The 16,021-nt window shown below is 56.1% G+C and overlaps 1 protein-coding gene across 4 annotated transcripts; it reads right to left on the bottom strand.

The window, feature by feature from the left end:
• Window positions 1-11,273: 11,273 nt before the first annotated feature.
• Window positions 11,274-15,930, bottom strand: TMEM187 (transmembrane protein 187). Of its 4 annotated transcripts, XM_032329624.1 has the most exons (3): window positions 13,196-13,992; window positions 12,489-12,636; window positions 11,274-12,340 (listed from the first exon to the last, which is right to left on the bottom strand). In XM_032329624.1, the coding sequence occupies exon 3, from the start codon at window positions 12,090-12,092 to the stop codon at window positions 11,295-11,297; it is 798 nt and encodes a 265-aa protein (XP_032185515.1). In that variant the 5' UTR covers window positions 12,093-12,340; window positions 12,489-12,636; window positions 13,196-13,992; the 3' UTR covers window positions 11,274-11,294. The 4 variants fall into 4 exon arrangements, with proteins under 4 accessions (XP_032185515.1, XP_032185513.1, XP_032185516.1 ...); XM_032329622.1 differs by lacking the exons at window positions 12,489-12,636; window positions 13,196-13,992 and adding an exon at window positions 15,555-15,930; XM_032329625.1 differs by lacking the exons at window positions 12,489-12,636; window positions 13,196-13,992 and adding an exon at window positions 14,258-15,540.
• Window positions 15,931-16,021: the final 91 nt, after the last annotated feature.

The following is a 16,021-nucleotide window of genomic DNA, read 5'->3' as shown; positions in this document are numbered from 1 at the left end:
GCACACGACAGACCCCCGCGCCCGCGGTGGCGGCCGCTCCCCTGCAAGTTGGGCCAAACCAAGCTTCTTGGGAGCGTGAGGCCCAGGCGCGCTGGTTTTAGCGGGTTCGGCGGGTCGTTCGGAAGGCCGGGGGGCAGCGCTTGCAGGCCTCCCACGGGCCCTCGAACGGGCCCTCGAACGGGCCCTCGAAGGGGCCCTCGAAGGCCCCACGGCACCCGCTAGTGTCCTCTGGCGGGAGCTGTTACCCCGACGAAGGCTACTCGAATAATTTAATGTTTGGATAAATGGATTTGGGGGAAGTTCCTGAAATACACAATCAAGTGATTTGCAACGTCCTCTTCCTAGACAAGAACCGCCCGGGGTGCGGGAGTGGCGGGGAGCGTGAGTCCCGGACTCCCGAGGCCGGGTGACTGTCCACGGTTTCAGGTCCCGGCTGAGTAGCTCCCACCCTGAGGTCAAGAGCTGCCGCACTAGCGCTCGAGGGAACCACCTCTCCTTGGAGCTTGCTGAGGGGCGTAAGGGAGTGGCAGTGGCCCTCCCAGCAACCCTGCTGTGTCACGCGTGCCCTGGCAATGGGGAGCGCCAGCTGGCGTGACATTTGAGGGGAGCGGATGGTGGGCTGGTCCTCTGCCCGACTCAGTGACTGGGCTCCCAGCGTGGTGTAGCCGGAGCCATCGGTGGCCACCGTTGGGCCACGCCAGGAGATCGTGGCCTTCGAGTGGCCTGCCTCACAAGCTCCGGCTGCAAGGATCGCCCACGGGAGGGCCGCCGGCCCCCAGAGCCGTGGCACGGGCAAGGCCAAGGGTGCACAGAAGTGCTCGTGCAGGCGGTGCTGTGAACTGGGCGCAAGGCTCATGCTTGAAGATGAACGGCCTGGATGTCAGGAAGCAGAAGGAGAAGGACCACGGGAGTCCTAAGAAGCTTGGCCTCTGCTATGCAGAGGGGGATTCAGAGTCATGGAAGCAGGGTGGTCGCCCATGCGGGCAGAGCCAGCGCGTGTGTCCACTCCCGCAGGCCTGCACGGCTCCGAGCCTGGGCGAAGTCGGACAAGTCTGAAGAGCCCGTGGGGCCCAGTCTTGAGTCAGGCCCTAGAAGAGACTAGAATCCAAGCTGGCAAGATGATTCTGGCAGATGAAACCGCAGGACGCTTCCCGGACCAAGGGGGGCTGCCCGCTGGGCTCACGGCCGCCGTGTGTCTCCTGCGGCCGCAGTCAGAGCCGCGGCAGGGGCAGGAACCCTCTCCACGGGGGCTAGGGCTGTCACCAAGAGGAGCACTGACGGGCATCTCATCCAGCGACGCTTGGTAGAGTGACGACCCCAGCTCCCTCACACGTCGGTTACTTTCTCTCATTGTGGCGTAGCTGCAGGAAATGGTACAGAACAGGGCCCTCCGCGAGTTTCTTAAAATTCTCTTAAAATTCTCTCGCAGTTGAGTCTCTTGGAATTCTCCGCTGTACAATCATCTGATTTGCAAATAACGAGAACTTGGCTTTGTCCTTTCCAACATACACTCCTTGTGTTTCTCTTTTTCAGTGACAAATAATAACAGTGATCTTGAGGATACCATCTTGTTCTTGGCTAATGAAAATGCTCCCGGCTTTCACCATTAGGCATAGCACTGCCTTTTGGCTTGGGATGTATATTTCTTTTTCTTTTTAAAAAAAGTCTTATTCATTTATTTGACAGAGAGAGACGGGGAGAGAGGGAACACAGCAGGGGGACTGAAAGAGGAAGAAGCAGGCTCCCCGCTGAGCAGAGAGCCCGATGCAGGGCTCGATCCCAGGACCCTGAGATCGTGACCTGAGCCAAAGGCAGAGGCTTTAACCCACTGAGCCACCCAGGCGCCCCTATTTCAACTATTTTTAACAGTACAGTTCAGTGCAGTTTAAGCTCAAATCGCTCACATTGTCCCTGAATGTTTCCATCTTCCCAAACTGAAATCTGCCCCGATTAGACATTTGCTCCCCAGTCGCCCCCCCGGCACCCCATCCTACTTTTCTGTCTTTCTGAGTTACTGCAGGCATCGCATAGAATGGAATTGTGTACACAATTTCCAAAGGGAACTGTGTACCCTTTTCTATCTTGGCTTATCTCAGGATGTTTTTGAAGTTCATCGGTATTGAAAGATATCAGAATTTTATTCCTTTTGGGGCCCCTGGCTGGCCTAGTCAGTAGGGCCATGACTCTCCATTGCTGGTTGTGAGTTTGAGCCTCATGTTGAGAATAGAGATTATTTAAAAATAAAATCTCTCTCTTTTAAGATTTATTTATTTATTTGTGGGGGGGGGACGGAGGGAGGAGGAAAGAGTCTCAGGCAGACTCAGCTGAGGGTGGAGATCACAGCCTGAGCCAAAACCAAGAGCGGGACCCATCACTGATGGGGCCACCCAGGTGCCCCCCCAAATAAAATCTTTAAAAACAGAATTTTATTCCCCTTTAAGGCTGAATAACATTCCGTCGTAGGCTCTCCCACGTGATCCTCCGTTCATCGGGAGACAGTGCCTGGGCGGCCCCCTCCACCTGCTGTAAGTCACGCTGCTCTGTGCGCTGGTGTGTGAGTGTTTGTTCCAGGCCCTGTCTCCGTTTGTTTGAGTCGACACCCAGAAGTGGAATTACTTCAAATACCTTTTAGACATCTAGTGATGTCATGTTTTTCTCCGTTGACACATTAATATCACTAACAATGGCAACATGATTCCTAATTGATTCATCTCTGCGCTCTTGGAATGAACTCCCACTCTCGCTGGCTTGCACAGGGCCCTCATCACTCTCCCAAGTGTCCCCCTGTAGACGATAGGTTCCATGGGCAGAGTTCAATACAGTGAAGCCACAAATACTATTTCTACTCTAGGGATGAAAGGGGAGAGGTTCAGAGAGTTTAGGCCATCTGCTCAAGGCCACGCTGCTGAGTGGGCAGACGTCACTCAGTTAAAGCAAAGGTGCATAGCAGGCCAAGTGCTGTATAAGTTGGGGCTGTAGCTCCTAGCAAGAACAGAAGCAGGAATAGGAGACAAAAAAGAGCAGGTTTTCCTGGGGTCCCTTTATTTTCCGTGACTCAGTACTATGGAATGACGCTTAGTACTAGAAAGGAATGTACACACTAGTGTGTGTATAGATGTGCCAAGTCATATGTTTCCATTTATGGGAAGTTCTAGAATATGCAAAACCAATCTGTGGTGATAGAGGTCATAGTAGTGTTTACCGTTGGGGATTGGTTTGCTGGGGCCTCCAGTGTACATGTGTGGAAAGTTCAAGTAATACCCTTAATAGGCTCATAGAAAGAATTTATGTCACCTTCCCCTGCTGTAAGGCTCACTTGAAGTCCCATCACCCACCAGTGTTATTATGTAGTTCTTTTTGATTAATGTAGTTGTATTTTAAAAATTCTATGGGGGCACCTGGGTGGCTCAGTGGGTTAAGCCTCTGCCTTCGGCTCAGGTCATGATCTCAGGGTCCTGGGATCGAGCCCCACATTGGGCTCTCTGTTTAGCAGGGAGCCTGCTTCCCCCTCTCCCTCTGCCTGTCCCTCTGCCTACTTGTGATCTCTCTCTCTCTGTCAAATAAATAAATAAATAATCTTTAAAAAAATTCTCACTGTGGTTTGTACAACTTTGCAGCGTGCGGCGCCTGTGTTACTGCTTCTGACCTAGCTGCGCTGGGCTCCAAGAGCGTGGTCTGACAGCAGGTCTGCAAACGTACTAGCTTCTTGCTTGTGGCTACGAGGCCATCATTGGTTTTCGATGCCACTCATGGGCGTGGGGACAGGCACGGGGGGCACTGGCCCATCTGAGCAACCAGAGTCACAGGCTTGTTCACATTTCCGGCAACGGTGCCAAACTATTTTCTGTTTGACTGACATACCCTCAAGGAAACCCGTAGAAACCTCCTTCTCGGCCGCTGGATTCGTCCATCTCGCCCAGCAGTCCTGCCCGGTTTTGCTTTATGTGACTCGAAATGATTTTCACATTGTTCCCAAAATGTTCTTCTTTGGTCCCCAAAGCATATTTCGCCTGATAGCAGGTGCTGAAGTGTGTCTTTCCTCTTAGTCTTTCACGTGTAACCTTGTGCACTCATACTTTATTTAGGTGTGTCTGGTAGCCGGCATATGCCTGGACATCGCAGTTTTGATACGCTATGACAGTTTCTGACAGTGTCCCTGTCTGAAGTCCCCTCAGAGGTGACATGTGTTATCTGCAGTGGGTCTGGCTCAGTCCCTTGTGGGCGTCGCAGGCTCAGCGACCCTGACCTGTTGGGGTTGTACGATACAAGCAACAATCATCGGTGGGGGAGAAGCCCATCCGATAGGGCGCCTGGGTGGCTCAGTGGGTCAAAGCGTCTGCATTCAGCTCAGGTCATGCCTCAGGGTCCTGGAATCGAGCCCCGCGTCGGGCTCTCTGCTCAGCGGGGAGCCTGCTTCCTCCTCTCTCTCTGCCTACTTGTGATCTCTGTCACATAAATAAATAAAATCTTTAAAAAAAAAAAAAAGCCCATCCAAATGGCAGAGAGGAAGAGTTTCCCATGTCAGGTATTTCCGAACCGCTAACCGGACAAGGGTGGGGTTCTCCCTGGCGGAGCCGGTGCTGGGGGCCTCCTCCGTCCGCCGCCGGCCTCCAGCCCGTCCCAGCGCGTCGGCTCTCACAGTGCTGATCGGAGGCTTTTGAAAATCAAGAATGTCTTTTTCAAAGCTTCCCACCCACCAGAATGGCCGTGAGGAAACAATAGCAACGAGAAAAAGGAGAACATCTGTGCGCCCAGGAACAGATACAGAATTGTTCACAGCAGCATTCTTCGTAAGAGCCAAAACGGGGGAACGTGGTGACAGAGGAATGGATAAGTCATCACTGACGCATCACAAAATGAACGAGCCTTGCAAACACGCTGAGCGAAAGGAGCCAGACACAAAAGACATTTACACCGGATGTGCGTTCCAGGTCAATCCACGAGATGAGTGGGCGCCGGGGGCTGGGGGAAGAAGCAATGAGGAGCGACGGATGATGACAACCGTCTGGAAGGAGACAGCGGTGGCGCTTGTTCAACCCTGTGAGTGGACTAAAACCCACAGAACGGGGAACGGTACGGGATGTGACTTCTGTCTCAACTGAAAAGTGTGTTTTCAAAACGATGTTTGGATCCCGAGTCCCGGTGATGAGGGCTCCAGTTACAAACAACAAAGTAGCAGCAACAGGAACTCAAAGGTCATTCAGCTTCTCTGAACTCGCTCTCCTAGACAGGAAGCCCCTAATTAGTGCCTGGCAGCTCTTGCCAGGCTCGAAGGGCACTTACCCATGCAGACGCCCGCTGAGCTACTCGCCCCCACCCCCCAGTCCTGGAACAAGACAGGCAAGTGAGGCCCTAACCCCCGAAACTAGCCAGCGGCAAGAATCAACACTGATTTTTAAAAATGTGGTTAGGGAGTCCCGGGTGAGCTCAGTCGGTTGAGCAGCTGACTCTTGATTTCTGCCCAGGTCATGGTCTCAGGGTCCTGACATAGAGCCCCACGTTGGGACTCCATGCGGGGCATGAAGCCTCCTTGAGATTCCCTCCCTCCCTTTTCCTCTGGCCCTCCTCCTCTCCCCAACCCACTGCTCACTCTAAAAAAAATGTGGTTAAATACAGAGCCCAGCCAATGTGCCACCTTAGCCATGCGCAAGCACACAGGTCCGCGGTCCGAAGCGCATCCCTACGTCGTGCGATGCGGTCGTCCCCACCATCCTTCCCCAGAACCTTCCCACCTTCCCGGACTGACGCTCGGCCCCCGCTGGACACTGGCGCCCCCTCGGTGTCCCCCAGCCCCCCGGCGCCCGCCATCCCGCGCCCCGTCTCTCTGCGCCCGACTGCTCCGGGCGCCGGGTCGGATGGGACTCCCGCGGCACCTGCCCTTTTGCGTCCGGCGTCCCTCGCTCCGAGGAATAGCTCCCGGGCTCACCCCGGTCACGGCCGGTGTCCGAGCTCCTGCCTTCTGAAGACGGAAGAATGTCCCGCTGCGTGGAGAGACCCCGTGTGGCTTCTCCGCTCATCCCTCGATGAGCCCTCGGGCCCTTGGGGCTGCTACTGGGACTCATGCTGCTACGAACGTGGGTGCGCATCTCTCCCCAGCCCCCTGCTTTCACTTCTTTTGGGGGGACACCCAGAAGTGGCACTGCTGGCTCCAACGGCGTCCATGTTTAATTTGTTCAGACAACCTCTACTTTAGATCAGGAGAGGCAACCAAGGAGGAAATGAAATTCTCGTTCACCCCTGTTGCACGGACCACAGCCAGTCCTCGGCCAGCACGGAGCGCCGGGGGTGACAGGGAGCCATGGGGACTCTGGCGGGCAGTGGTTCTGGCGACTTCTTGGTGACGGATCTGGAGACTTGTGCACAGGCAGATACTCAGAAGGGAGGCATGGACACAGCACCCAGGGAGGGATTACATCACTGGGCACCCCAGGAGACCAGTTCTGCAGCCTGTGGGAGAAGGGCCTGGACCCTGCGTGGCGTTTATAGAAAGTTCCGATGCACGTGAGACAGTCGCGAATATCGCTAGTGCATACTCTCCCCCCAGGAAAGGGATGAGCAGGTGGGGGACAGGGTATCCCCAAGCCTGGGTGGGGGTTACCTCTGGGGCAGGAAGGCCGGGGTGGGGCTCCCACTTCATCTGCCAGGTTTCGTGTCTTTCAGAGGAAGAGCCCTGAGCCAGCCGAGGCGGGGACAGTGCACACACCCCGGCAGAGGCCCCAGTGGCAGTCAGGCGGGGCCGAGAGAAAAGAGACAGAAGTAAAACCAGAAGTCAGCGATTCCGAAGAGAAACAGAGGGCAAAGATCAAAGCAAAGGGCAGGAAGTGGAAGAAAAGACTAGAAAAACATGACCATGGTTGGAAGGAGCTGTTCTGCCACCCTGGCCCAGGCCGCAAACAGCAGGCAGGCTCGGGCGGCTCACCAGACCCACGCGGGCCAGGCCCTGGCGTCCGTGAGCCCCACGGCCACCGCAGGCAATGCCTCCTGGCGCGCAGCCGTGTGGCCCAGCAGCTGCCAGCTTGCGGGGCAGAAAGGCGGCAGGGGCTCAAGGGGGCAGCTAGCAGGAAGGCTGCTTGTCTTTGCAACGGCCATGGGGATTGTCGAAAGGACCCGGGACCCAAGCCTCCACTTGGAAGGGGAAGGGGGGGCTCTCCGATCACACCGGAGGACCCGAACCCCCTGGGTTATGCTCTTCCAAGACTGCAGCTTCTGGAGATCTCGGACGTGAGAGGGAAGTGCTTTACCTGCTGGCAGCGCTTCGGCCCTCCCGGGCTGGGACGAAACTTCTCACACGCAGAAGGTCTCCTCTCCTCAAGTGGACGAGATCACAGAGAGCACCTGCACGACTCTGTCATGTTGACAAGAACAGCTGAACAGTTTTATTGCTAAACGTAAATTTTAACTATTTTTATAATTGCTGTTTTAAACAATTTTTAAAAGTAATCTCTATGCCCAACACAGGACTCGAACTCATGACCCTGACTGAGATCAAGAGCCGCACGCTCCATCGACAGAGCCAGACAGGTGCCCCTATGCTTAGCAATTTCATAATGAGAGTTTCAGAGCCAAAAATATCTGAAGCAGCTACAGGAGATGTTAGGATTGGACAATGCGAGACCAGAAACCCAAAAGCAATGTAGAGAAAGACGGACACAGAGACACCCGGGACCATGCAAACCTTTAGCCACGGCACTGTAAGATATCCACAAAGTCGGGGCGCCTGGGTGGCTCAGTGGTTTGGGCTGCTGCCTTCGGCTCGGGTCAGGATCTCAGGGTCCTGGGATCGAGCCCCGCATCGGGCTCTCTGCTCCACAGGAAGCCTGCTTCCTCCTCTCTCTCTCTCTCTCTCTCTCTCTCTGCCTGCCTCTCTGCCTACTTACTTGTGATCTCTGTCTGTCAAATAAATAAATAAAATCTTTAAAAAAAAAAAAAAAAGATATCCACAAAGTCAAGGGACAAACGAGAGACTGAGAAAACGCATTCATCATCTGTATGCCAGATGGCCAGTTACTGTTTATAACAGAAAACAGAATTCCTACAAACTAAGAAGAAAAAAGACAAGTCAAGAATGAGGAAGAACAAACCCCAAACTTCCAGCGAGGGCAGGAGCTCCAGCGGGGCACGTGGGCACAGGAGGCAAACTCACGGTGCGATCACGCGTTGCCCCTATCAGGCTGGCCCAACGCGAAAAGTGTGCTAACCCCTCTCCGGGGCGAGGCGCGTGCACAGGGTGGAGCCCGGACCGGCCCCGCCAAGGACAGTACATTGCTGCGGCGTGTCCACCGACCCCCACTCCCACGGTCCCACCCCAAGGAGCCTGTGTCACCTCCACTCTCAGCAAAAGCACCCCAACTGTTTTCACTGGGGGGGCACATCCCCAGGCTGTGGTTATGGGAGCACAAGGAAGAGAGGCTGAGACACCAGGGAGGGGTAGAGCCACGGCCATGGGCAGGACTTTGGGCAGGGGCTGGGAGGCCGGGTTTCTGATGCAACTGTCAGCCAAGTCGGACTTCTAGAATTTCCTTTCTGTGAAATGAGGGGGTAGGGGCAGACGGTTTTGGAGACGTCTCCCAGCTTTGGGGACCTCTAAGCCATTTAGGCCAAGAGCAGGCAGAGGGCCCCTGTGGTAACCACTGGCTTCTCAGCCGTGCAGCGGTAAGATGGAGAAACAGAGCAGACAGAGGGGGTGGGGAATGCGGGTGGAGACAGGGAGGGGCGGCACGGCCACCAGCCTTCTTCCTCTGGCGGCTCCGACTGCTGGGCTGTGAGACTCCGGGCCCAGGACCCAGAACCTGGGGCTCACCATGGCTGGAGGAGACGCAGGAAGCCACACTTTGAGAAGATAGGGGGCACGGAGAGAAGGTTCCAGGCTCCTGGCTTTGGTTGGGTTAGCTGATTGAGCAAATACAAAGTCAGGACACCCAGTTAAATCTGAATTTAAGATAAGCAGTGCAACAATTTTTTAGTACAAGCTGTCTCCTGTGGTATTTGGGACAGGATGGGACTAAAACATCGTTGTGGTGCTACATTTTATCTGACGGCCTTGGAGGGGAGACCAGCAGCCCAGAAGGGGTTGGGCTTCAAGAAGTCTCTGCCCTGGCCTGTGTTGCCCTGGCCCCGGCGTGGTAGAGGGCCCCCCCACCCCCACCGCGGTGTGTCTAGTTCTCCATGAAACTGTCCTGAGTCACCCGAATCTCGGCATGCCACCTGTTTCCTCTGCAGACCCAGACTGACACAGAAGTGTCGTGAAAACCAGAAGGGTCTCAGGCTTGTTTACTGCAAATGTGGGCGGCAGTGGGGGGGGCCCTCAGCTACTCGGTGAAGAACGAAGGCCCTCTCAGAGCTTGGTCCCCTCTGCCCCCACCCTCCCACCCTCACCCCTACCTGGGCCCGCCAAGGAAGCACATCTTCCCCTCCCTCCCGCTGGCCTCCCTAGGGACACCGTGACGGGACAAAGCTGTTTCCCCAAAGAAGTGCCACCCTGCTCTTCACCTGCGGGCATACCCGGCCTCTGGGCCCCCGTCCCCGAGCCAGGCCACACCATCTGCCCGGGCCTCGTGGGAGGGGTAGAGGTCGGGTTCTCCAGGCGACGGCTTGCTTCAGGCCCACCACGCACTTGGGAGGCGTCCAGGCACCCAGTTTCAAAAGCATCTCAGCAGTCACTGCAATGGTCCCCATGCCAACACGCATGCCCCAGGGAGGGGCCTTGGGGACACTGAGCAGGCACATGTGGGCAGAGACGGTGTCCTCTTTAACTTTGCCTTCACCTCTGTCTCTGAAGAACAGATGTCCTTCCGATGACAGCGGATGAAACGAGCAGGTGGAGGACTCACCGACGAGCAGGACGCAGGGCTGGCCGAGCCCAGGTGCTGGGTCTGTCCGATGGAAACCTCCACAGGACCCTTCAGTAAGCCTTGCCGCTAAGGACATCTAAGCCACCCCCTGGCTCCCATGACAATGTTCTGTTGAGAATTCATTTTTTTTTTTTTTTTAAGATTTACCCATTTGAGAGAGTGAGAGAGCAAGCGCATGCACAAGCAGGGGGAGCAGCAGGCGGAGGGAGGGGGGAAGGAGGCTCCCCACCGAGCGGGGAGCCCCATGTGGGGCTCGATCCCAGGAGCCCGGGATCATGATCCAAGCAGGAGTCAGCCGCTTAACCGACTGAGCCACCCAGGGGCCCTCTGTTGAGAATTCAACTTTTTAAAATAAATTTATTTATTTATTTTTAATAAACATATAATGTATTTTTATCCCCAGGGGTACAGGTCTGTGAATCGCCAGGTTTGCACACTTCACAGCACTCACCGTAGCACATACCCTCCCCAATGTCCATAACCCCACCCCCCAGAATTCAACTTTTGATGTTTGTGCTTCCTTCATGCAGACACACCGTGCCTTGTTCCACAAAGGACCTGAAATGATGGGGCTTCTGCTACGTGACCTTGGCTTTCGATTTCCCCATTAGCCTGCCCAGCCTGTGTGCGATGTAACTTGGTCTCCCTGAAGCCACTCGACCCTGGGAACACTCACTGGCACGCCCGCTGCCTGGCCTGACATGCGGTAACCATTTCTCTCTCACGGTGACAGTGATGGATTTCCTGGCGTCATTTGCCCCCAACCTTTTATTCTGAAAAAATTTCAAACTACAGAAGAATTACAAGACTAGTATAATGACCCCCTCCATGCCCTGCACTGAGCCATCTGCTTTGTCTCTGCGAAAGTGAGTCACAGACCGCGTAACATTTCGCCTCTAAATCTCGAAGTCCATAACTTCGAGGGAAGGGACAGTCTTCCGTGTGACCTTCTATCTTATCACACCTAGGAAATTGCAGACCGATGGAGCTACAGGTGGGTGGTCAGCTGGGGGAGGGACGCGGTGACTGCAAGCAGCTTTGTTCCACACTTTAGTTTTGTTTTTTTTTAATTTTTTTTTCAGCGTAACAGTATTCATTATTTTTGCACCCCACCCAGTGCTCCATGCAATCCGTGCCCTCCATAATACCCACCACCCGGTACCCCGACCTCCCAACCCCCCGCCCCTTCAAACCCCTCAGGTTGTTTTTCAGAGTCCACAGTCTCTCATGGTTCACCCCCCCTTCCAGTTTCCCCCAACTCCCTTCTCCTCTCCATCTCCCCTTGTTTTCCTTAAGTTTTCTTCAATTTATTTAAGTCATCTCTGCCCCCCACATGGGGCTTGAAGGCAGGACCCTGGGATCCAGAGTGAAGCGCTCTTCTGACTGAGCCAGCCGCCCATTCCATTTCTTCCTCTTCTTTTTAAAATTTTTTCCGGGCAAACTTTAATGTATCTTCCTCTCAGGAGGGCTTTGGCAAGTGTTCAAGTTTGTCAGAAACAAGAAAGCGAAATGGAACTGGAGCACGTCACAGACCTTGGACCAGAAGTGGCCCGTGAGCCGCTGGAAGAGGCGCCACTGCGCGAGCTGATGGTCGCACAGCTTGAGGACCACAAAGCCCACGCAGGAGAGCACGCCCAGAGCCAAGTAGGTCCCCGAGGAGGCAGTGCCGTGGCGCCTGTGAGCGCGCAGGGCCTGGGCCACGGCAGCTGCGATGTGGGCGCCCAGCGCGACCTCGAACCCATGGGAGTGTAGCAGGGTGAGGCCGTAACTGCCCAGGGAGAGACCCTCGATGGCAAGGAACAACCAGGGATCCCAACCCCTGTCTAGAGAGAGACACCAGGCGACTGGCCATGCGAAGATGGGCAAGGTGAACCACTGGTCCAGCACGGCGGCGGGGTGCACCTGCGTCGCGATCCGCAGCCACTGAACCGGGCCGTAGACCAGGGCCATGCTGGCGAAGACATCCTTCAGGTAGCGAGCCCTCCGCGCCTCCACGGGGCGCCCCGGGGCCCTGGACTTCCTCTGCAGCCAATACAGCCCCAGTAGGACGTAGGCCACGTTAATGAGTGAGTTGAAGGGCATGGCCAGGAAGGCGGGGAGGCCGGCGACAGGGGCTTCCGCATAGTGTTCATAGCCCAGCTGGACAAAGACGCCATCGAACACGCCTGTGTAGACGGTGGCTGTGCAGAAGCAGCTGGCCACAGCCACGTGGGAGAGGGCCTGCCTGGACTCGGGCTTCATGTGGAGCCCTGGGGGACCTCGGGGCGGCCTCCACTGTCCGTTCAGAATTAAGATAAACTGCTTTGCTAAAACGTGCCTTGGCCTCCCAGCTGAGCCAGCTTCTTCAGCAGGCCAAGTCCCTGGGATTTCTGACGCAGATGCTGCAACCTTGCCTTAGACCTTGCCCCAGAGCGGCGGACACAGGCCGGAGAAAGGCAGTGGTCCCGCTGACCGGCTGGCGGGAGTGGAAGACTGTTGTGCCTCTTCACCTGTGGTCACAAAAACAGTGGGGTTACAAAGAAAAGCACCCAAAAGAGAGCCTCCAGGTTCCCAACTCTCTGCCTCAGGGTCCACCAACAGTGGAACAACCAGTCACCTTCATTAGAAGAAAACAAATGAAAGCAAAGCGATACCCACAGTGTGTTCACCTTCTTACTTGAGGCTTCTGGAAGCCCCTAGAATGCTCTCTCTCCTAGGGGTTCCGTGCTTTTCTCTCCTGACCCCATGCAGTTCTTCTCTCCTCTGGGCGGTAGGAAAATCCTGCTCCTTGCTCCTTGCTCTAGTTCTGTTGGATCCAGACCTTCCCAAGGCCCGTCGTTACAATTCGGAAAGGGTTTCCCCACCTCAGTGGTTTCGTCAATGCTGACATTTCCAGTCAGCCCCGAGCCCCTTTAACCAAACATCCAGTTGAACTAGAGACCTTAGCTGTGGCGAGTTCTGGAATCCAAAGCAAGGGATGGGGCAGTACTGGAGGGGGAGGAGGGGAGGGGGCAGAAGAAGGAGGGGCGCGGCGGGAGAGGACGACAAGCAGCTCCCTCTGCTTCTCCGCCCTCCCGCGCTCCCCTGAAGTGCCACCCCATCCAGTCACCTTCTTTCCTCGCACGATTAAACCGCCATGTCCTGCAGCCACAGAAGCGGGTGACAGGAAGACAGTGTGCACTTATCACGGACTGCCAACGGCTTTGGGACCAGCTGTGGCGCGAGCTGGCCTAGTAGCTCAGAAAGCTGTCACCGTTGTGGAGAGAAAAGGTTCCGTACTCTGAAGGGGACTCAAACGCCAAGAGGGTGGCAGGTGGGGACGACAGGGGCTTTCTGTGTTTGAACTCGGGCCCCCTGCCACCTACCATTTGTGTGACCTCAGGCCTTACCCGGTCCAGGCCTCGGTTTGCACACGCGGCCGGCGGGACGCCGCCAGTGCCCCAGCAGAGGAGCCACCGCCTGGCTTAAGTCAGTTGTTCTACCTGCAGATGGCGGAGCAGCGCTCGCTTCTGAGGCTGTACACTGCTCACCTCCCCTCCGGCAATTCAGGCCTGGAAAGGGCGCAGCAGGGTTTGACCGTCCGCTCTCCCTTGCCTTGGGGGCCCCGTGAGCACCTGCTCAATTCCAGTCCAGCCCAGTTCAAGTGCCCAGCCAGCGCCTGTCCTCTGCCTCCTCGTGCTTCTGCTGGCATGCTACCAGTCACTTCTCACACGGACCCCAGCACCCACCTATCTTCTCTGGGGAAGGGGCCGCTGGGCCTCCCACTGAGCTTTCCGGCTCCCATCCTGCCTTGGGGGTCCTTTGCTAAGGAGGCCCACAAAGCCCAGCCTTCCCACCAGGGACTCGGCATCTCCTCACTGACCATAAGCCCCCTCCCCAGCTCGCAGCACTGTCACATACCTCCCCCGACCCCTTCTCTAGCAAGCTTCCAGGTCCCGGTCCAGGGAGCTGCCCCCGCCCTGGGGTCCCCATTTCCAGGCTGGCCACTGCTGATGTGCTCTGCCCACAACGGCCCCCAGCATCCTCCTCAAGTCCCCTGGCCTGAATGGTGCCAGTCCCTGCTTAACACGTGAAAAACTCCCTAGGCCCAGTCTGTCCTCCGGCTAGAATGAGCTTCTGCAGTCCTCACTGCCCCCTGCCTCGGGTCTGCTAACACTTTCTTTCTTTCTTTTTTTTTTTTTTTTTTTAAGATTTATTTATTTACTTGACAGAGAGAGATCACAAGTAAGCAGAGAGGCAAGCGGGGGGGGGGGGAGCAGGCTCCCCACTGAGCAGAGAGACCAATGTGGGGCTCGATCCCAGGACCCTGGGATCATGACCCGAGCAGAAGGCAGACACTTAACCCACTGAGCCACCCAGGCGCCCTCCGCTAACACTTTCAACTTGGCCTCCCCATCCAGCTCCTGACTTCAACCGGGACACCTTACCTGTACCTGTCTGGGGCCTGGCTCTGTGGCACGAAGCGCCAGGCCTTTGGAACCTCCTCCAGCCGGCAGGGGTGAGAGCCGGGGACGGGAGTCAAATACTGTCAACTTGATAGAAAAGGAGGTCCAGGAAGGACATGGAAAGTGGCTCCTCTCTCCGGCTGCTGGGCAGAGTCCATCTGCGCCCTTGTGCAAGCTTAAAGTGACACACCATCAAACCACCTTCTCGGGTCCCCCAAGACCAAGCGGGGTACTTTATGGCTGAGCTCCTCCGCATCCCTGAGCTGCCATAATCCTTGCTATGCAACACAGATTCCCCCAGTACCTGGCACACGAAGGCTAGAGCTCAACAGCATTGGCCTGAGGTTCTGGGCTTCCTGGGGCCATATGCATTTAACCAGGAGCCAATATCCTCCATCACAGTGGTGGCTTCTTTCCTGTATGACAACTGCTTGTTGTGTCTCTGACTATCCTGACCACCCTTGCTGCCTTTCTACAGATGAGGGAATGCCAGCGTGAGGGCTCTAACACGGGGACAGCCCCAGCAGGTGAGGCCAATCTGGGCCATCTGGATCCCCAAGAAGCCTGGAGCAACTGCAGTGATTCCTGAACTCTTGGGAGAGAATTGCCGAATTCAGGCAAGGCCCTCAGAAACCAGCGGCTCGCCTTCCTTAGTTTACAGAGGAGGGATTTGCGGCCATAGAGGTGAGGTGAATGCCATTTAAGGCAGTTGGTGGCACAGTCATTTATAGGGGAGGGTTCTTGTCCTTTGGCTGTCACAGGTCCCTTTGGTGTTGCTCAAAGAAATGCTTCCAAATGTGTAAAAACAGTTACAACATAAACTTAATGTCGAAAGATGGTATAAAATATTTTTGGAAAAGGTGTGATTCGGGAATACTTGTGCTACTTGACTAGTAAATGAAATTACAGAATCTATGGGCCGATTGTACCTACAGTAATTTCAAAGTGGTAAGTCTCGTATTTGAGCTAATTACAGGGTAACTACGACAGAAGCTAAACGATCTGTCACTCCCACGGGTGACAAAGTCACCAGGTTAACACTCTGTGCTCTGTAGCCTACATTTGTAATTGTGGGAAAGGCCAAATTTCGAATACCGGTTGGTGAAAATAAAGATAAAACAAAGCTGAAAGTGCAAAAAGCATGTTGTGGCTCCAAGCTCCCAGACGCCAGCGCAGGACCCCTGCACTACAGCCCGAGTCTGTGACAGTGCGGATGATGGTGCAGCGCCCGAGCGGCCTCCTGCAAGATCTGGCACACGGGGTCCACGCCAGTACCCACCTCTCAAGGTTGCTGAGAGAACTTGCAGTATTGGCGCGAAAAGGCCAGCGATCACCATCCGGGTATTTGCCTCTCTATCTCTGCTGGGGAAAATTCAAATCTCGGGAAAGGGCGGACCCGAAAAGCGGCCCTGCGCCTGCGCGGAGGGGCGGGGCGCGGGTCTCTGGGAAGCAGGCGGGGCGGGGTGACGCGAGGTGACGCGGAGCGACGCGGAGCTCTCCCGCGCCCTCCCGCTCGGCGCGGGTACCGCCGGCCTGGCTGCCCGCCCTGCGGCCGGCGGGGAGAGGGCGGGGAGCGGCCCCGGGCGCCCGGCCCGGCTTCTTTCGTCGGAGCGCGGGCGGTGGCGCCGGCTCCCGGGGGCGGGGCCGGCGAGCCTGGGAGCCGGCGCGTCACTGCCCACTCGCCCCGCCTCCGGCTCCCCCGCCCCCCCCGCCCGGCGCGTCTCGCGCCGCTTCTCCCGCGGTCGC

The sequence above is a fragment of the Mustela erminea genome, chromosome X (assembly GCF_009829155.1).
Source record: "Mustela erminea isolate mMusErm1 chromosome X, mMusErm1.Pri, whole genome shotgun sequence".
Classification (NCBI taxonomy): Eukaryota; Metazoa; Chordata; class Mammalia; order Carnivora; family Mustelidae; genus Mustela; species Mustela erminea.
The sequence above is the reverse complement of the archived record's forward strand: the minus strand, read 5'-3'. Positions and strand labels throughout refer to the sequence as shown.